We start from the raw sequence: 20,612 nt of genomic DNA, 5'->3' as shown, positions 1-20,612 counted from the left end.
AGAGTCCAGTAGCACCTAGAAGACTAACAAAATTTGTGGCAGGGTGTTATGACCTTTACTTTTGGGGGGTAGATTTTTCTTTTAATCTTCCCCTTACACCCGTAGTTAGCTGCCACCAGGAATATTATATTCCAATATGTTTTAATTGAGTTTTCCCTTTGGTAATGTTCCTAAGTGTCAGGCTTCTTTGTGGTTCTATGTGGCCCTGAGGATAGAAATGGGATATAACACTGACAGCTACTCTGGGATATAACAAAACAAAATAAATGTTTATTTTTCAAGAAGCGTATTGGTTTCATAAAAGTAGTTCTTAGTTCTTAAAGTTACTTCCTATGAACTTATTCACACAGATCTCTTCCAAGGCTTCACACACAGTTAGCCTCTTTCTCTAACTCAGTATTTCTCTCACAGAAATGCTTAAAACTCCTCAGGGAGCACACAGCTAGCCTCTCTGACTCTCATTCACAGAAATATGAAACCTGCTCAGGCAGCACACAGCTGGCCTCCCTTTCCCTGACTGAGTGTCCTTTCACAAACATGCTCAGTTCAGGTTCCACACAGGTTATATTTCTCTCATAAATACTTCAGTATACTCAGGCAGCACACAGCCAGCCTGCTTCCTTCTGACTGAAAACCTTTCTCTCTCTACTGTCAGTCTCAAGCTGCCTTCACTCCGCCCACACTCTCAGTCATCAGCCAATCACATCACTCACTCTTCACCTAACTCACACCAAGCATTTAAAGCCACATGCACCCCTTTCTTGGAATCATTACACAGGGTATGAACTTTTGTGAGCCACAGCTCACTTTTTCAGATACAGCTAGAATGTGAGTCCATCTGTCCTTCTATCTTGGAGAGTGGAGTGGAGATTTCAGATGCTGAATGACAATAGCAGGTCAGGCTTTTGATGAAAGAAAATCCGAATGAAGGAATGCACCCAGTTCCTCAGCTGCTATGCCAAAGCTGGGTTCCAGCTCTGTCCCGTCACCCAGGAGTTCATCCGACCCACACAGAAATCTGTTACCACAACTGACTGCTATGATTGTATCTAATATTCAGGGCAACAGCTGCTCAATAATCAAGGCCATACAGAATATTTAGGTTAAATTCTAAAAACTTGAGTCCCGAATGCTTTCTAGAATAATGTACAGCCTAAGCAGAGAGCTGGAAACTTGGGGGGGGGGCGGTTATTAAGCTGTTTGGTAAACTGTGCTAGCAATTTTAAGCCCTCATAAACCACCATCATATCAAATACCAAATAAGACTAGTGAAATTGTGGACTGCTGGAATTATTTGGCTATGAAAACAGCCTGTTTTACAGCCACTGATTCATTCATGGTAACAGCTGTAATCTGACAGGAATTAACGACACCAATGGCAGCCCAACAACAACAACAACACATGCCTTATATACTACTCTTATGGACAGATTAGTGCCTTGCTCAGAGCAGTGAACAAGGTCAGTGTTGTTATTATCCCCACAATACAGCTGGCGAGCTGAGGGTGAGAGGAGTGGCTGACCCATGGCCACCTGCAGAGCTCACGGCAGTAGTGGGAGTCGAATCAGCAGAGTGCTGATTCGCAACCCAACCACTTAACTGCTATGTCAAATTCTGGATCAAAAAACCAAACCTGGAACAATGATATCCAAAACATCAGGGTAAACCAAATGGTACTGTAGATCATATGAGGTTTTTTTAATGGTGGGTGCAGTCTAAAAAACAGCCCAACACCATTATCTCCGGCCTTTACTCAAGGAAAGGCTGGAGAGAAAAGCCTTCAAACTATATTTGGAAATAGGAACTACTCTTTGGTCACCACGGCTAGTAGCCAGTAATAGACATTCTCCAACTCGTTTACCTTGCATCCCCATTTTGTTTGTCAATAGCCTCTCCACCAATTATCTCATTGTCAGGATTAAGACATATGTGAATCATGTTAGTAAGGGCTTTCTGGCCCCAGTCATTATCCTTACGAGCTTTGTTGAAGAACTTCAGGGCCTCATTTGGCTGCCCCATGTACCTGTTTGTGGAGAGAAAGAGAAAGACTCAGGGATCAAATACACCATACATTTGTTTATGAGTTGGCTCTGAGTTCATAGCTTTGATCCAAGTCGCATGTTGGAGTATGCGATCTGGATCCAGGAACCTGCCAAAAAGCCAGATTTATGCCGATCAGATCTGGCATAATCTGGCTTTGTTGATTCTCCATGTCAAACCCTGGATCTGTTTCAGGAGATTAAACTCTGCTGGGATGAATTATTTGGCTTTTGCAATCAGCCACAAGCAGCTGCCACTAGCAGCTGTGAGCAAGAGGGCAGGCAGAGGCACAAATGGAGTTGGAGCCAAGCTCCGCGCTACTAGAGGAGAATGGTGCAAGGCTAGCGAGGGTGGGGGAGAAGGCAGCAGGCAGAGTGGATTCCCATTCCATTCTGCCCCTCCCCCCCAACCTCCCAAAGAGCCCACCAAGCCACCGGCACCTTTTAAATTCCATGGATCAAGGGACGCTCTGGCTCGACATTGGTCCCCTTGCTGCAGTTTGGTTCTGTTGTGCTTTGTTGGTTTAGCTTGCATGGGAGTCAATGCTGAACCAGAGAATCGCAAATGTGAAGGGGGGCAAGCTGTGATGGTTAAAGCCTTGGAAATGTCTCCGTCATAGGAAACAATGGAGAGAGGCTGGAGGCAGCTTGTTCAGGGGACCAAAGAATTGGATTCCAGGGCCCAATCCTGTCATTTGGGGGGTCTTTAGGGGACAGTCAAGAGTAGGTTCCCTCTAAATTTGGTACCAATTTTTGATACCAATTTGATACCAATTTTTTTGGTATCCCCAAAACCTGGATCAGGACCATCCGGGTTTGTTTTGTGCACACTCCTAGGCACATGCCACCTCCAAGTATGGAGCTTTAAAATCCTCAAGGATTGATTTTAGTGACCATGAGTGGAGGAGGGAGCTCCTGCTCTCCCCTTCCCTACTAGGCTACTGCTTATTTCCGTGACCCACTCCCCAAAGTTCTATCACAGAGCGTGCAACTTTTCTCCATCTATCTACAACTTACCAGCAATACAGTCCCTTGCAGTAGTTATAGCCGGGCTCCAATGGCGTTCGAGTTGATTTGTTCTCAGCCATTGCAAAAAAAGGTGTAGCTTCATCAAGTTTGCCACTTCTTCTTAGCAAATCGATCAAGCTCTCCATGACTATGAAATTATCTAAAACCGTACAAAGAACAGTTCAATATGTTTGTCTTTGGAAACTACATGCAAATAAATGGAAAAACTGTCATCAAAGATGTGACTGCAATATCACAGATTGGGTGTAACTGGCTCCAAAATCTGGTAGACTAGCACCCATCCATGCACACATGGACTTGTCCTTTAATCATAAATACCTGGCGTTTTCTCCAAAATTTTTCGGTAAAGTTGTACGGCTTCTACATACTCCTGTTTGCCAAACAGAAGAGTTGCCTTAATCTAGCAAAAGAATAAACATTTCGCATTCAGTACAATGGGGCCAATGCTTAGCAAGGAACTCCAATTTATTAATTTGGAGAGTTGTGTATGGAAACAAATATGCAAATTATGTATCAATTAACATGTGTGACTTATTGTTCATGTGCTTTAACTGTCCCATGTTAAGGAACACCATGTATACAGTATGTATATGGTGAGAGCCAGCATGGCGTAGCAGTCAAGAGTGTCAGGCTAGGATCTGGAAACCCTACTGTGCCTCCCTTGTGATAGGCTAAAAAGAACATGTACACAAAGGTAGCGATCTGCTACATAATTAAGTTTAGGTAGCAACAAAAGAACAGTATACCATTGTTCCGATTTCATTGCTGCTGTCACTTTCAAGCAGAAGGGAACAATAATGTTCGCACTGCTCTGTATCTCCTTGCATCAAACAGAGGCGAGCTAGTTCTTGCATTACCTGGAAATACAATGGAAGCACAATTTAATTAGCAAGAGACCACTGATAACTGTAATTTTGGAGAGGTGTAGAAAATACTTTCAGTAATCTTTAGCCCCCACTACATAGAACCCTAGTTTCCATCTTTTTAAACTGACAACAAGGAAAGTCAAATCGGTATAGGTTTATATTGCACAAACTGAGCTAACTTAGGGTCAACCTAGACATTACTTGTTTTCACATGAAATCATGTGTTTCCACATATTCCCCGTAACCACACAGGAGCTGTGTGGAACTCATTAAAAAAAAAAGAAGTAGCAACTTTTCCTACTCAGTACACACTGGAGCTACCTGGCCAGACTTAATCCCTTTTGGACAAATGACCAACCAGTTGGGGACCTACATTATGTCACGGAAGGGCAGAGCTGTTAACTGGGTGAGACCTTCCTGTAATAATTCTCTGATTGGTAACTGTAGCCTCTGACATCAGAAATGCAGTTTTACCTCGGACTGGCTAGTTCCCCTAATCAATCTCACAGAAGAGGCAGGCTTAGGTCAGATTCCATTGCCCAAAAATATCTGAGAATTCTGACTTTCCTTTCATCATGCTTTGGAACAGCACGACATCTGGAGACTCCACCATGACATCTGGAGACCCCAGGAACAGTTGAAAGGGTTTAAGGACTCCTCCACGGTCTTGATACTACAAGGAACTCTGTACATGCTCTGAGGAACCTGCTACAACCCAGATAAGTTTACTTGGCTGAGAACAACTTTACTATTATTATTTGAGAGAGCATGCTGTGTGATAGTGTGCTCTTCCCTATGTTTTGTATTTTGTCCTCTTTCCTATCTGTCTTAACCACCCACCATTTCCCCCTTTTCCTATAAAAAACCTTCTTACAAAGCTGTGCTGTAAGGAAATGGTTCAGAGAGAGGTGTTGCTACAGGGAGAGGGACTGTAGACTGGACCGTCTGTTGCTGTAAGTATGCTTCTAATGAATACTTCCGTGCTGTTTATGATGTCCTATCAGCCTGCTTGTTCTGCTTCAGCTTTGTTTTTCAACTCTGTATTGGGTATCTGCTAATTTTTAAATTTCTGCGATCCTTACCTTATTGTATTGTTTATTGTATTATCTATTATATTGTCCCATCTGATGTTTGCATTGACTAACGCTATATCATCCTCCTTCGCTCTCAGTGAGAAAGGCGGATTATCAATAATGTAAATAAAAAAGGAGAGCCCAAACAGGCTTGGAATGATGTTGTGGACAGGGGAGGCAGAGAGAAACAGCTCCTGTCTCTACCCCACATGGTTTTCTCATGTGAAATCTGTGCAGGAGGGAGGTATTTCATCAATTTTGCTACACCAAATACAGTATCAGTGCATGTGGAGCAGCAAAACTGACACAGTAACTCTGCCCTCCTTGTGTAGTTTTGCAGAGGGGGAGGAAGGACAGGAGCCCTTCCTCCCCCTCTGCAGTGCTGTTCTGAGTTCTTTTGGACTCCCTCTTTTTCTTAGAAACAGTTCCCCACAGTTGCTGTGTGGCTGCAGGGAACACGTGAAAACACATGATTTCACGTGAAAAAAAGGAACATCTAGCATGGCTTTAATTCTTGTGTAGTATACTTTTTGGATTAGAGAATCCTTGTGGTCAACTGATATCTTTTAAATTTACAAAACAAAAATCTAAATTCAGGATCTCGTACCATTTGGAGCATATCTAAATCTACGCTAAGTGATCCAGAGTCTACATTCTTGGTTAAGAACGTAAGATATGCTTTGCAGGATCAGACCAAGTATCCCAGCAAACAATAGGCTTTAGGTAGCCAACTAGAAACTGGTCAGTGGTCCATCGGTGGTCTGTAGTCTACCTAAGCAGTCCCAAGCTACAAGTGACGCCTTACACAGGTTGGACACTTGTCAGCTTACAGCAAGTTTTGATGGGAAATGTAGGCATCCTGGTTTTACAGCTTGGCTCTCCATTACGGCTGCAAGACCAGGATGCCTACATTTCCCATCAAAACTTGAGGGAAGCTGACAAGTGTCCAACCTGTGTCAGGCGTCACTTGTAGCTTAGCTCTAAAGCCTGCTGTTGGCATCCCATAGCATGTGTTTGGACATGGAGGTCTGAGATTATGCTTACTTTGCTGTCAGTTGGGACGTAGGACAGGCCTTCTGTATAGTACTTCACAGCTTCTACATAGTGCTTCTCAGCTTGGTAGAACTCAGCATACTGCATACAGATTGCCAAAGCCACTTGTTTCTGAAGAGGGATAAGTTCAGGCTGTTCTACTCGGATTCGCTTCAGTATTCTTTGCTGAATGTCCGATGCCTTAAAAACAAACAAAGACAGGGCAGTGCTAAGTAAACATGCTAGCACATGAATGTGAGACAATTACTTATTGGCAAAATGAACAGTACAACAGTCGTATCAAGCCACTAGACCCTACAATACATCCAATACCAGCAGCACAGCTACAAGGAGAAAAACCATCACTTCTTACATGCAGGGATCTTACAACTGCATTTTAATAAATATATATAAGACACTGTGCGTACAATGTCCATCAGTCTATGAATGGCCAGAAAGGGCCATGCAGAATGAAACTAATGAATGGATGTAAATCTGGCATCAAAACCCTGTGAGTGGGCATTTCAGCCTTACTGGACATTACAAAAGAAGTTCCACAGTGTCTGTTCTTAAGACAACTTCTTCTGGCAGAGATGTAGCAGTCGTCATGAGCTGGGCCACAAAGGACGATAAGCTTGGGCCACAAAGGACGATAGAAACGGAAAGACATGACCCAAAAAATACAGTTGGGGGGATACTTTTATACTCTTAGAATTAATAAGCTATGTAAATGAGGTACATGCCCTTTTCCCCAGTGAGCACCTTTACTTAATTCAGAGTAGGATTGCAATTACCTGTGTTTAATATGTGGTGGGAAATATTCATATATTCTGAACTGAGACATCTGCTGTTTAGATGGAGACAAGAAGTTCGTGTGTAAATGTGAGGTGTTTTGAAGTCCTTATTCATAACATCTTATCTAATAGCACTGAGCTGTTGAAAAGATGAAACTACACCCTTCTAAACGTAGGATCTACCTCTTGATTTCTTTGGGAAGAGGAAGAATTATTATAACGTGTATATACTGAAGTCTTTGTGATATTACTTGAGGTACTCTCTGATATGTACTATTACAGTTTGATGTGCAAAAGACAGAATGGCTTGTTGGAAGCTCTTCCATTCCAGCAGGACTCAGGACGAGTACTTGTATAAATCAAATTGGTGACCAAGAGTAATGAACTTTGATCTTTAAAAGAAAGCGCAAGTTCCTGGTTCACTCTTAGGTATGGTAGCATGAAAACCTTTTTGTTCCTTGCATAAAAGAAGACATCTAACTTTCTAAAATGGCCAGATTAATTTTAGTGCTCGCGAGATATACTTCAATGGAGAGGTGTGTGTGTGTGTGTGTGTGGGGGGGGAATTAGTGTGCGTGGCTGCATCGCTATGCAAGCTTTGTTTGGTCTTGCTTGCAGAAACTGCGGGGGTTGAAATGGTTCCCCTTTCTCCTTGGCTTCTTTTTGAGCTGGTCTTACTCCACAGTTCTTTGTGGGGGAGGGGGCTTTGTGCAGATTTGCTTCATTCTCCCCCTTCTCTCTTGCACATATGGTTGGACTGTGCTTTTCCTGGGGCTGCCAGCTATGTTCTTAAGGACATAAAAGAGCATACAAAAGTGGTGGCTATGACATCACAATGCTCAAACCAAACTGTATAAGAATGTTACACTGGAAGAATTAATTCACCAATCTACGTCCAAGAGAGACAGGTGCCAAGGCTTCGGAGGGTGACTTGCTTGTGCACACAAGCTACTTAGGGCCAAACTAAACACACTTAAGAGAACCTGTTTGGGCTCTGAACTTGCCATGGGAGAGGAAGGGCTCCTGATTTCTTCCCGAACCATTTTCCCATGCTGAAACAGTGCTGGGGAGGAGCTTTCCCCCCCCATTTTTGGTGCTCCACGTGAAGTATTCTGTGCAAGTGGAACAGTAAAAATGATGAAATAAGTCACCCCAGCACTTTCTCAACACAAGCGAATGGACTGTGGGGAAAGGCAGGAGCCCTTCCTCCCCCTTCGGCAGCATTCGGAGTCCAAACATGTTCTGCTTTGTTATTTTTTAAAAACCATTCCCTGTAGCTCCTGTGTGGCTGTGGCTATTCAGCCTCTTCAAAAAACCCAAAGTATATTGGTGTGTGTATGTATGTATAGAACCATCTCCAGCTGTACATGAAACTTCTATAAAATTCCCTTTTTTTTTTTTTACCTTTTGCAAAGTTTCCAGAACGGTTTCTTTTTTTTTAGATGTCATATAAACCCTTGCTAGTAACATTATGTTCTTGACATCCTTCATCATAGAGGGCAGATCATCAACTGGAAGATCAAAACGAATGTCATTATACAATGCAATATTTTAGGCACTACAAAGTCATTCCACCACGCCCTGAAACATCATGTTCTCCACCCATCCCCTTCTTTTTTTATACAGAACATCTAGCCTAATTTAGAGTTCTGGAGAACTCTAAACCGCTTGCTCAGTCTTTTGTGATATTAAAGTGTGACAGATGGGTAAAATTTCTGCCCCTTTCTGAAAAACACCAGCCCCCTTTAGTCCTGCTTGGTGTGTGAGCAGAACAACTACCAGCAAATCAGGGTCTCTGGAAGGGCTGGAGGAGCTAGATGAGAATGAGGAGTGATAAGGAAAAAAGGGAACTCTCTTCAGTTTCTCTGACATAGGGTTTGCATGGAACAAATCTGCGGAACAAATTAGGAAAATTACAGGAGTGACATTGCCGTTTACCCTAGAATCGATACTACTTTATTACTGGCAAAGCTTTAAAATAACAAAACAAAAAAGGAACCTTACAGCTATTCTGCTGGGAGCTGCCCAGTTAACTATTTCTTCTTGGTGGAAATTCACCGCCCGTTAACTTTAGATGACTGGCATGGGAAAATTTGGGATCAGATCGCTATGGAAAAAATAAATAATCTTAAACGATTATACTATGAGGATTATCAATCTGATTTCGAGATTACCTGGCTTCCCGTTCTGAAATATATGGCTGAACAAAATATTATTCCTCTTAATATGACCTATAGGAAATTGTTGTGTTTATGAATGAACCTCTGACTTTGATTGTAAAGACAATTATGAATTGAGATAGATGGTCCTAATGTTTGTATTTGATAATTGGATAAGGACGTAGTTCTCTGTTCTTGGAGAATGTATATGTTATTTAAGTTGTATGTTGTGGAACGTATACGTTATTTACTTTGTATGTTGTGGAGGTGTGATAGATTTTACAAGTCTTGTTGATGTGTGTCTTTTTTGGTGAAAAGTAATTTTTTAAAAAAAGGGTTTGCATGGAAGAGTATGATTTGGCTCCATTAGCTTTGACTCCCAAAAGCTCATACCCTGGAAATCTAATTGGTCTTTCAGGTGCTACTGGACCCAGGGCCAAGCTAGACATGACGGCAGGCACATATTCTTTAACATGTCGGGTGATGAAATTTTACCTGGGAACTGTAGTTTTAAAAAACAGCCACTTAGGATCACACGGGAGGGGAAGGATTCCCTCACTGCCCTTCCCTGCCTCTGTGGGCTACTCGGCCCCGCCCTCCTGTCCCGCTCTGGCTGCTATTACTGCTGAGACAATGATGAAAATCTGTTTTCTTTTCCAATCTCAATGGGGAGAGGGGTTTTAAAAGACTGCCAGCAGAGGAGAACAGGGACAGGGGAGAATGGGGCAGGGGGGCGGGACTAAGTAGCCAGCAGAAGCAGTGAAGGGCAGTATAGGAATCCTTCCTCTCCCCAGCAATTCCGAGCGGCTCTGTCTTTTAAAACTACAGTTGCCAGGTAACATTGCGTCACCCGACAAGTTAAAGAACACGTGCCTGGCATCATGTATAGCTCTTGGCCCCCAATCTGCATGGAGAAATCTAAACTGCTTGCACAGTGTTTTGTGATATTACTGTTGATCCTAATACAAGGTATTATGCTAACTTTTAAACAATCTGCAGCTCAACTGAGCTTCTTACAATCCTTATACAAAATGCTTTGTAATCAGTATGGCTATTAAATACCTAGTCATAAAAAGCAGCCAGCCAGAATTCCCCTGTGTAGCCCTGTTTGGTCCAGGGCTACCCTGCAAGTTGGTTATTTAGCATTTTTCTGCCTTAGGACAAAATGAAACTTCCCATGAAAGAATCCAAGAAAAGAGAACTGTTACCGGGGTCATGGTCCAGTGCTTGGTTTAGAACTTTCTCAGCCTTGCCGAACTTTTTCAGCTTTAAGAGGAGGTTGCCAAGATCGTAACACAAGAAGTCCTCCTCACTCATTTTGAGAGCGACGTCATAGTAATTGATAGCCTGCAACACATGAATATGTTTCAAGAGATTAAGCGACAACCACAAAGAAGAGATGACATAATGGGGATCACACGCTTGTGGGCCACTCCAGCGCCGGTTTTAACACTCCCCAATATGAAGGTAATTCCTGCAGAGAGCGAACTATCATGCTGGGGAGAAGGTTCCGCTGGATTATTTCATCAATCTGCACTTCTGTTTTTTCATATCGCTGAAGTTCAAAGTGCCACTTGACTGCAACTGCAGACTGATGAAACACTCCCCAAAATACTGGAAACCAAGCCTCAGGTTAGCTGGAGACTGGAGAGTCCTGAGGGGTTTAAAAAGTTTTGTATGGAATATTTAGTTCATTTGTAATTTTTTTCTATAGAATACAGTATCAAATGAAGAGCATTATGTGAGGGCAGTCCACGGCCTGCTGCAACCATTTGTATTATACCACACAAAACAAGGGGTAAAATTGGTTTAGTGTTTTTCTAAAAAATGGTTGCCAACACTAAAAACATTTTCTCCTCTCTCTCTTCCTCTTTCTGCATTTTTAGATAATAGCATCAGCAACATTTTTATATTGGTTTCTGAATGTGTGGGTGTGTTTGTTTACCATAAATATTGTACAACTGACCACTGAAGAAGGCCTTAGGGCCGAAATGTGTACGGTCTATCTTTGCACTTGAAAGTAGGTACACGTTCCTTGCCTGGCACGTGCAGCTTTGGATCCAACCAACTCATACCCCTGAACACAAACTCACATAAGCAACAGAAATGCTTTCTCCTCTTATACCCCTGCCATGAGCATTCAGGAAACAGGGAGCCAGACTAGATGGCTGGTCCAGCAGGGGCTCTACTTATGTTCTTGTATGTAAAGTGCCATCGGGTCACAGACAACATTCTTTTAATTTGCACAGCCGATCAAATCTCCAATGGCCATTCAGAAGCTCTGCCGAGAAGGAGTCCCACCCGGCCCCATCCACTGTCAAAAGACCCTTGGCAGGTGCCAGAAAAGGCATCAGTGGATGCCACACCACCCATGGGTACCACACTGGGGCCCCTTATATTAGACTATATTGGCTTCCTGACATTGTACCCAGCACTGTCTTAAACTGAAACATATCAGGATGGGGGGGGGTAGTTGCCCTGACTTGAATAGCCCAGGTGAGACTGATCTCGTGAGATCTCAGAAGCTAAGCAGGATCGGCCATAGTTAGTAATTGGATGGGAGACCTCCAATGTAGACAAGCATTGCAGAGGCAGGGCAAAGGCAAGCAGAGTTGATTTCAATGGGCTTAGACTGGAGTAACTCTGCTTGAGAGCCAGTTTGGTGTAGTGGTTAAGAGTGCGGGACTCTAATCTGGAGAGCTGGGTTTGATTCCCCACTCCTCCACTTAAAGTCAGCTGGGTGACCTTGGGCTACTCACAGCTCTCTGGAGCCCTCTCAGCCACCTCACAGGGTGTTTGTTGTGAGGATAATAATAACATACTTTGTAAACCGCTCTGAGTGGCCATTAAGTTGTCTTTTATATACCGCCTGAAGGGCAGTATATAAATCGAATGTTGTTGTTGTTATTATTATTCGAATTATCTGAAACACAATCAACAATAAGCAGAGGTCTTATGTTGTTATTGATTGGCCTTGCTAAGCTGATACAGGTTTCCGCCGGAGACCTAAGTATCAACCAGATATCGGCGTAATATGTACGCTGTTCCAAGTAGCGCCCGTCTTTTGCAGTTCTGTAGGTGTTATGTCAGAAAGCTGCAGTTTTTCCAGATGAATGGCAAAGTTTTTTGAGATGGTTCCAAGTGCCCCCGTGACAATGGGGACTACTGTTGCATTCTTCTTCCATAGATGCGTGGTTTCTATTGCCAGATCTCTATATTTAATTATTTTTCTTGTTCTTTTTCTTCGATGTTGTTGTTGTTGTTATTATTAGGATTTCACTGTAAGGCTCCATTCATTGGATGGTTCTAGAAAACAGCAAGCTACATGTTTCTGGCTAATACTCAGGGGGAAAAAAGTTGTTTCTCAAACCTTGTTGTACTGATGGGTGTCTACATATGCTTGACCAATTTTCCTTGCCACAGCTGCGTCCAAGGGATTTTTTTTCTGAGCTGCTTCATAAACTTCCAAAGCTTTCTCAGGCTAAAATAAGTGACAGAAACATGGCAGTTATTTTTCTAGGTAATGTTAATAGACTTCTTTTGGAGTTTTTCCTGTTTGTTGTTCATGATTTATAGTGCCATCCTAAGCAGAGTTACACCTTTCTAAGTCCAGTGAAGTCAATAGGCTTACAAGAACGTAACTCTGCTTAGGAAGGCACTGCAAGTCTCCTTTATTACAGCTTAGTTTAGGGACGAGGATTCGGAACTTGGAGAGAATTGTCGGGTTGGCTTCTAAATCCAGGCTGCCAGTTTTAGTGACATTTGGCTACTTTTATTGAATTTGGTGGAGGAACTTTTATTATCAATTTGTCATTTGAAATGTAAGTAGATGTTAAAAGTTTTGATTGGCATAAAGAGAAATAAACAAAGCTGTTAATATACAACCCTACTAACTTACATGAAATTACTCCAAACTCCATATACTTCAAGATCTTTTTAAAGGTTACATGTAGATTATCAAGGAAAGCCACACTGAACAAGTGACCAAAATACTGGACGTGGACTTCAGTTCAAATCCTAGTTCCAAGGCCTGAATTCTCAGTGTGTTGGGTGACCTAAAGAATACAAAGGCCCAAGAACGAGACGGGGTCTTAAGCTTCTCTTACTAGCCAGGAATTATCCTTGCATGCCAGGAGGATCTCTGAACAATTACTTGTAGAGCAGGAGAGTTTGAATGCTCAGTGAATGAGGGAAAGATTTTCTAAAGCAATTTGCATGGTAAAGATGCTACAGAAAAGCTTAATATTTAAAATATGCCTTCCAGCTTATACACTTCTTGAGGCTGAATGCCTTACCCCTCTGCTATCTAACAACAACAACAGTAATAGTAACAATAAATATATATATAAAACACTTCTGAGAATTCTGAGTGCTTCTGTATGGTCTATCTTTGCACTTGAAAGTAGGTACACATTGCTTGCTTGGTTAAAACTGCTTTTAAATCCAGCATTTTTTAAAAAAACTGGTATTATTTACATTTTATCCAAAATTGCTACAGTTTCACTAGATATGGGCATGAACCAGAATACAAACCAAAGTTTCTCACGAACTGGGCTGTTTTTTTGGTTCACGAACCAGCGGTTCGTTGGAGGGCATTTTCGACGAACCGCAACGAATTGCTATGATTTTTAGAGCGGTTCATTTGGTTTGTTTTTGGTTCATCACTGCAGAGAGCCTGGCATCGATCAATCAATTCCCTTGGCAAGGGGGGGATGGACTTCTGCAGCCCTGGGAACACCAATGCCAGTCATCCAAAGCTTGATAGGAGCTCTGGGTGCCAACCAAAGATTTCCCATTCTGCTCTATGAGAGCAGGAGTGTAACTTTCCGGGAGGCACCCACTTTGGGGGTCTGTAACTCGGACAACCGAAATTCAATCTTCACCAAACTTGGAGGGTGGCTGGAGGAGAGCCTGCTGAAGACTCCCTGTGAGTTTAGCTGTCAAGAAGGCCGTTCTACACCTCCTGGAAATGACGAATCATGAACCAAACGAACCAGTTCACAAACCGGGCGATTTTGAGCCAGTTTGTGGTTCATGGAACGTGAAAAATCATGAACCGCTACAGACCACAATTTTCCTGGTTTGTGCCCATCTCTAAGTTTCACTCAAAATTTTCTTTTTTGCTAACCTCTTGAATATTCATATAAGCATCACCCAAGAGAAGGCTTGTATGAGGGCCTGGCACATTTTCACACAGCTCACTATACCAAAAGAGAAATATGATTTAAAAATATAACAAGAAACAAAGTCCAAATAAAATATTTTTACAACTCAACAAACAATTCAAAAAGCAAGAAAGACAACTGTTTTAAATTAGCATTGCTGTCTTAATGGCTATGGTTCCTACAATTATATTCAAACAATATTAAGGAGAATGGGTCCTTTGGACCCTTCAACCAAGCAAGAAAACCAGCAAGAGAAGAGTCACGCTGACCTCCCCTCCACTGACCTCCTCAGGGTCTACTTGCTTTATTGATGTGATCCCTCTGGAATACAAATTGATCAGGAAGTGGGATACCATAAATACAAAAATAGAAATTATAAATCAAGAAGCACTGAGCAAAAGAGGACGAAATATTTTTAGAGCTCTGAGGGTAATGTGAAAGTCAAAAGGTACCAGTCCTACTCCTTTCTGGTCCTGAAAAAGTTTTGCAAGTTTGCAACAGGAACCTGCTGTACACAGATGTGGTTAGCTGGTGCCCTAAGATGCCACCAAGAAATCTTCCCTTCCAATTCTTAGAGTAGTTTTTTACTTTTAAAAATCCTTTCTGTTTTTATGATTAATAAAGTAAATGGGAAAATGAATAATCATATTACCAATAGCATCCAATGTACAATCTCTTATCCTTTCGGATATTAAGATAAATCTGAGCCATCTTTTCTTTAACCTCGATGTAATATGGCTGTTTTGGTGTGACATTTCTCAGCATAGTTAAGGCTAAATCCACTTCCCCTTTACTGAGAGCCAAATCTGCATTAGCAACAGTGATACGGATTTTCTCTGGTGTCCCACCAAATTCGTTAATGGTATCTTGCATAATCTTAGTAGCTTCATGCTGGAATGTAAAAAACAAAAAACACGCCACATTGTTCATGAGTTTGTTCATCCAGATAGTTCTAACTACAAAGGGCCTTGCTTCCTTTATAAATCCTCAGCATTTAATTTAGAAATAAAGATTATAGACAGATAAAAGATCCAGAACTTCTTACCAATTCCCCATTGAGTCGAAGAGCTTCAGCTAGTTCCAGGAATATGGAAACTTGTTCATTTGTTGTTAGAAGAGCTCCTGTGCCTTTTTTAGCTTCCCCTTTCATTTGAGGTAAGCTGAGAAGCATTTTCAAGACTTTAATGGCTTCAGGGTAGTTCCCGACTTTGTTGAGTCCTCTCGCCCTGATGAAGTGGTACATTGGATGATCACGAAGCTGGCAAAGATATTGAAAATGATGCAGTTAAGGCAAACAATTAGAGGCTCGTTCTGAAAATGTTCGGTTTGTAACTGCTTCAGATTTATAGTTCAGTCCTTGGGTGTGTGCACAAGGGCCCGATTCTTAGCAGGAGAGACAAGCACTCTCTGGGATGTCTTTCCATGTCCTGTTCTTTGTACATGTGCAAGTCACATTGGAAGGACCAACAAGGGTCCTCATGATTAAATCCTTCAGCTATTTGCTCTCTAGTAGATCTACAGGTGAGCAGGAGGAAAAGGCCATTTTTCATAAGCACTGACTGTATGTGACTTTTAAAATGTTGATTTGGGGTTTAGCCTCACCTGGAAGTTATGGCTGACCCCTGTTTCCAGTGCATGGGCACATTCTTTAACATTTCTCTGAGCGAGGTAAGTCTGGGCCATAAGCAGATTGGCATCTATTGATGCAGGGTCCAGCTCCAAGCAACGTTGCAGGGTACCCTGGGCAGTTTCAATCTCTCCTGCAAGACAGCCAAGCGTGTTATTTTGTTCTTCATATTCTTTCCTTACAGAAATCTTAAGCAGAGGTTGAGCAGTCTGGCCTCCCTCAGCAAGCACAGGTCACAAATGGAATGACATTCTTCTCCACAGCAGTTCCTCAGTTTTGTTAAGCTGAAGTCAGATGTAATATTCTTAGAGCTGTAGAAGCTTCTTTGCCATGTTCGTTTCTAATATACCTCTTTTTCTCTCATTGTGAGCTCTGAAAAATGGCTCTGCACATTGGCAGCATGGGTCAATTTTAACTGGAGAAAATCAATTCCTGTGGAAAACAATGGGACTGATGCCATGTTCAACCAGCCACTAGCCACTTTTTATTTCCTGTTCTGAACGACAGAGGAGTCAGAACTGTTTAAAACAGAAAGTCTGGCCTGAAATGGTCAAAATAAGAAGAGTTTTGTGACACCTTCAATAGTAACCCATTTGTTGGGAAAGAAGCTGAAGTGAGCTGAAGTGTACTTAGTTAGACGCACCTCTTAAGAGGCCTCTCACTCATAGCAGCTTACATCAAAACTGGGAGGGTCCAGCCTAGGAGAGGGCCCAAATCTTTGCTGCTGCCTGAGGATGGACAATACCCACCAGTTCAAGGGATCGGCAGATGGAGTTAGTGAAAAGTTTTCCCAGGAGCAAAGCTCCCCACAGGGGCTGAGAGCCCTCAGCAACTGCCTAAGAGTACCAGCCCTGCCTTGTCAGCAGCACTTGTAGCTCTGGAGCCCAGCAGATCATACTCCTGAACACAGACTCACATTAAGTTGCCCTCCTGGTCTGGACCTTCCTGTTTCTAACCAGGATGTTAAAAGATTTACTATGGTAAATTCAGCATCAGCGATGAAGTCATCTGTTTGTAAGCCCCCAATGGAATATGGGACATACAGTGGGAGGCCCAGTCTTGGAAGAAGAGTCTTGATCAGTGCTGAAGACCTCTGACATTTGCACAGGCCAAATTATGAGAGGCGACGTGTGCATCCCAACTTCCACTAAACCTCAAAACTACCATGGTTTGAGGGCTGCTGATGTGCACTGCCTTCTATTGCCAGCACCACCATCCCCATTTTTCAGTCCTGAACATTTCAGCGGGGGAGCATCTTGCATTCATGGGATGAAGCATATCATTTATCATCTAAGCCCTGTCATAGCTTTGTGACCAGAAGGGAATACATTTATCACCCACTCTTTGGCTATGAGCCCTTGTGCCAACCAGCCAAAAGGAGTCTGAGGCCTGATGTAAGTAATTTAAGTTAAGCAGAGCACTTCAGTGAGCACAGCTAAGCATGTGTGTGTGTGCTGATGAGCAATAAATGCACACAGAACCCACTTAACTTTCGTAAAGAAAATAAGAGTCCTTTTATTTAGGAACTCTACTCAAGATAGGCTAGAGGAGAGAGAGATACAGAGAGCAAGCCCTGTGTCCTCCATGGTGGAAAGATGCAGAGGATGTGTGTGCAAGCAAGGGAGATGAAGAAGAAAATGGAAAGAAGTTCCCTGAGAGTATCACTCCAAAGATCAGAGATAACATCAGAGAGCAGAGAGTCTAACTCTCTAGTAAGCCCCCTCTGTAACCTAAGACCAAGGGACAGAATACAAATAAATAAATGAACATTATAACCCAAGAATGTGTCTAGAGTTGGACTGCCGGATTTCCCAGCCAACCCCGAGGAGACCGTGAATAAATCCTTGCCTAGTCCAACACCAACAGCCAGGCACAAGGCACTTCCAAGACCACATCACTGCCTGGAAGCACAACCAGTAATATCTATGCTCAGCTGGGAAGGTTTCAAGGTTGATGCCGGCCTTGAACTTCCACAAGGCTTTCTGTCCTTGTGGGAGGCTGGGGAATACTACCAGGTATGCATGGTTTGCCAATTAGAGAACAGGCCAAGAAGGATGTAGAGAGTCCTGCCCCAGAGAGAGAGAACACCATGGACAGGTGGAAGAAACAGCTAGAGGCAACTCCCTCCCTTCTCCGGTCTAAGGCGTTGTGGGCCAATCAGTGGAAGGATGGAACCCAGAGACACCCAGCCTCACCTAATATTAATAAATTATTAACTCTACAAGTAGTATTATTTTTCCTTTGAGTAGCTGATCAACTCACCTGATAAATATTTAACTTGTGCCATTAGATAGAGAGGCTGTATCATCCCAGGGGCTGCTTTCACAACTGGATTCAAAATGATTGTTGCTTGTTTAAGAAGAGAGGATAAAACCTGACCAGGTAATCTAGGCTATGGGGGGGGGGAAAACCTGAATTACAAAACTTTCAGAATATTAAATACATGTCATGGACTTTATAAAAAATGTAAATAACTGTTGACAATGGTTGGTGACATATTTGAAACCACTTTACCATCTGCAAGCAAGGAATGACCCTCCTCAGGTAAATATTTAGAGATTCCCTGTAAAGGATAAAAGGGGCCTCAGGTCCATGTGGCCTCTAGGTAACCAGAAGGGAAGTCAGGAATATGTCGAAGAAATGTAAAAACTACTTTAAATGGGAAACTAAGAAATCAAAAGTGACTGTCAATGAGGATTACACTCATTCACATATGGAAGGCAAGATACAAAGTTTATTAGTTAATGGCCAATAAATAATTATATATTTGTGGAATGCTTAGTCATTAAAACTGATACATTTCTGCTCCTATTAAAAGCAGTCACAATGAGCTAATATTATCTGAAGGGAAAGGTGCATAAATTTCATTTACACTGTTAAAGAATATATGAGCAAAAGGAATCTTCCAAATATTTTAATTCTATAGAAGTGCTGTAAAGAAACTGAGTGTGATCTGCAATTAAGAGAGACAGTTACAGTATACTAGAGGAAACTGTAATAAAAGGTAATCTTTTGAAATCATATAAATGTAAGAACTCTGGACTCAAACACAGCTTCAGATGCCCGAAGACTGAAGCTCGTTTTTCGTCTGTGTACTTGTATGGATAAGCAATTTTGGGTTCAGTAATTATGTTGCATATTCTTTTAAATTGTATTTAAGCTGAAGGTACTATATATAATTGTTAATTATGAGCCATCACATATGAAGATTCCCTAATAGTATTACTGATGTGCTAAACCCTCAATGAACCCAGGATCGCTGATAGTGCGTATTTTTGCCAGGAGTTTGATAATCAGGTAAAAGGAACCTGAATAGAAGTCTATGACACCTTAAGTGCAAACTTTTATCTTGTTTAACCTGACAAAGGCTATTTGCAACAAAGAATAAAATTGGTATTCATTTTCCAGGTATAGTTTTGAAGTAACTTGCTGTTTATGAGCCACAACATGGCCATGTACAACACAAGGCTTCTGTGAAGACACATGAGAGATTATGTAAACATTTATAGGTGACACTTTCATCTTTTGTAGCAAAATCAAAAAGAGTCCAGTAGCACCTTTAAGACTAACCAATTTTATTTTATTGTAGCATAAGCTTTCGAGAATCAAGTTCTCTTCATCAGATGCCTGATCCGAACTGGTCAAATACAGAAGAGGAGGGGAGGGGAAAGAACAGGACATATATCACAAGAAGACAGAATGCAATTAGTGTGAAGGCAATCAAAACATTCCTTTGCTTGTAAATGTAAACATCTCCTTTTGGTGTGGAGTCAGTTTGCCGCAGTGAAGGTATACAATTCCTATGTAGTATAAGCCCTCGATAACCACAGCTCTCCCTGCCAGCTGCATCTGACAAAGAGAACTGTGGTCCCCGAAAGCCCACAGGCACTCAGGCTGAGATAATTGACAAACAAGGCCCACACCAGGCGTCTCTGGGCTCCCCCAGACCACGCCTCTGTAAAGGAAATCTGTTACCTGTGATAATGTGATAACCATTCATAGTCTCTATTCAGTCCCAGCTTGACAGAGTCAAATTTGCATATGAATTCCAATTCAGCAGCCTCCCGTTGGATTTTGTTTTTGAAGGGTTTCTGTTGAACCACAGCGACTTTTAAGTCTTTGGTGGAATGTCCTGGTAGATTGAAGTGTTCTCCCACTGGTTTTTGGACGTTTCCATTTCTAATGTCAGATTTGTGTCCATTTATTCTTTTGCGTAGAGGTTGGCTGGTTTGTCCAATGTACAGAGCAGAAGGACATTGTTGGCACATGAGGGCATATATCAGATTGGAGGATGAGCAGCTGTAAGAGCCAGAGACAGTGTAGTTGATGCCATTGGGTCCTGTAATTGTATTCCCTGGGTAGATATAGGGGCAGAGCTGGCATCTGGGTCTGTTGCAGGGCCTGGTACCTGTGCTGGTGGCCCTGCTGGCCGATTCATGATTGTAAGTGAGAAGTCGTTTAAGATTGGGGGGCTGTCTGTAGGCAAGGAAAGGTCTTCCACCCAGGACTTCTGAGAGAGAGGTATCATTTTCCAGGATGGGTTGTAGCTCCCTGATGATACGTTGGATGGGTTTGAGCTGGGAGCTATAGGTGACAACCAGTGGTGTTCTGTTGTTAGTTCCTTTAGGTATGTCCTGGAGCAGACTGTTTCTGGGTACTAGTCTGGCCCTGTTGATTTGTTTCTTCACTTCATTTGGTGGGTACTGTAGTCTCAAAAATGCTTGTTGTAAATCTCTTAAGTGTGAGTCTCGGTCGAGAGCATCGGAGCAGATACGGTTGTAACGTAAGGCTTGGCTGTAGACAATAGACCAAGTGGTATGTTTAGGGT

General features: G+C 42.3%; 1 protein-coding gene across 1 annotated transcript in view; it reads right to left on the bottom strand.

The window, feature by feature from the left end:
- Window positions 1–20,612, bottom strand: part of TTC21A (tetratricopeptide repeat domain 21A) — a 50,134-nt gene that overhangs the window by 5,155 nt on the left and 24,367 nt on the right. Inside the window, exons 12-24 of the mRNA XM_054990966.1 lie at window positions 18,047–18,176; window positions 15,760–15,917; window positions 15,203–15,415; window positions 14,810–15,048; window positions 14,121–14,193; window positions 12,363–12,473; window positions 10,201–10,339; window positions 8,238–8,344; window positions 6,052–6,240; window positions 3,815–3,925; window positions 3,387–3,468; window positions 3,057–3,207; window positions 1,862–2,023 (exon numbers count right to left, since the gene is read on the bottom strand). Coding sequence (XP_054846941.1) covers window positions 1,862–2,023; window positions 3,057–3,207; window positions 3,387–3,468; window positions 3,815–3,925; window positions 6,052–6,240; window positions 8,238–8,344; window positions 10,201–10,339; window positions 12,363–12,473; window positions 14,121–14,193; window positions 14,810–15,048; window positions 15,203–15,415; window positions 15,760–15,917; window positions 18,047–18,176 — 1,865 coding nt within the window. The remainder of the gene's footprint in view (window positions 1–1,861; window positions 2,024–3,056; window positions 3,208–3,386; window positions 3,469–3,814; window positions 3,926–6,051; window positions 6,241–8,237; window positions 8,345–10,200; window positions 10,340–12,362; window positions 12,474–14,120; window positions 14,194–14,809; window positions 15,049–15,202; window positions 15,416–15,759; window positions 15,918–18,046; window positions 18,177–20,612) is intronic.

This window comes from Eublepharis macularius, chromosome 11, assembly GCF_028583425.1.
Source record: "Eublepharis macularius isolate TG4126 chromosome 11, MPM_Emac_v1.0, whole genome shotgun sequence".
Taxonomy (NCBI): domain Eukaryota; kingdom Metazoa; phylum Chordata; class Lepidosauria; order Squamata; family Eublepharidae; genus Eublepharis; species Eublepharis macularius.
The sequence above is the reverse complement of the archived record's forward strand: the minus strand, read 5'-3'. Positions and strand labels throughout refer to the sequence as shown.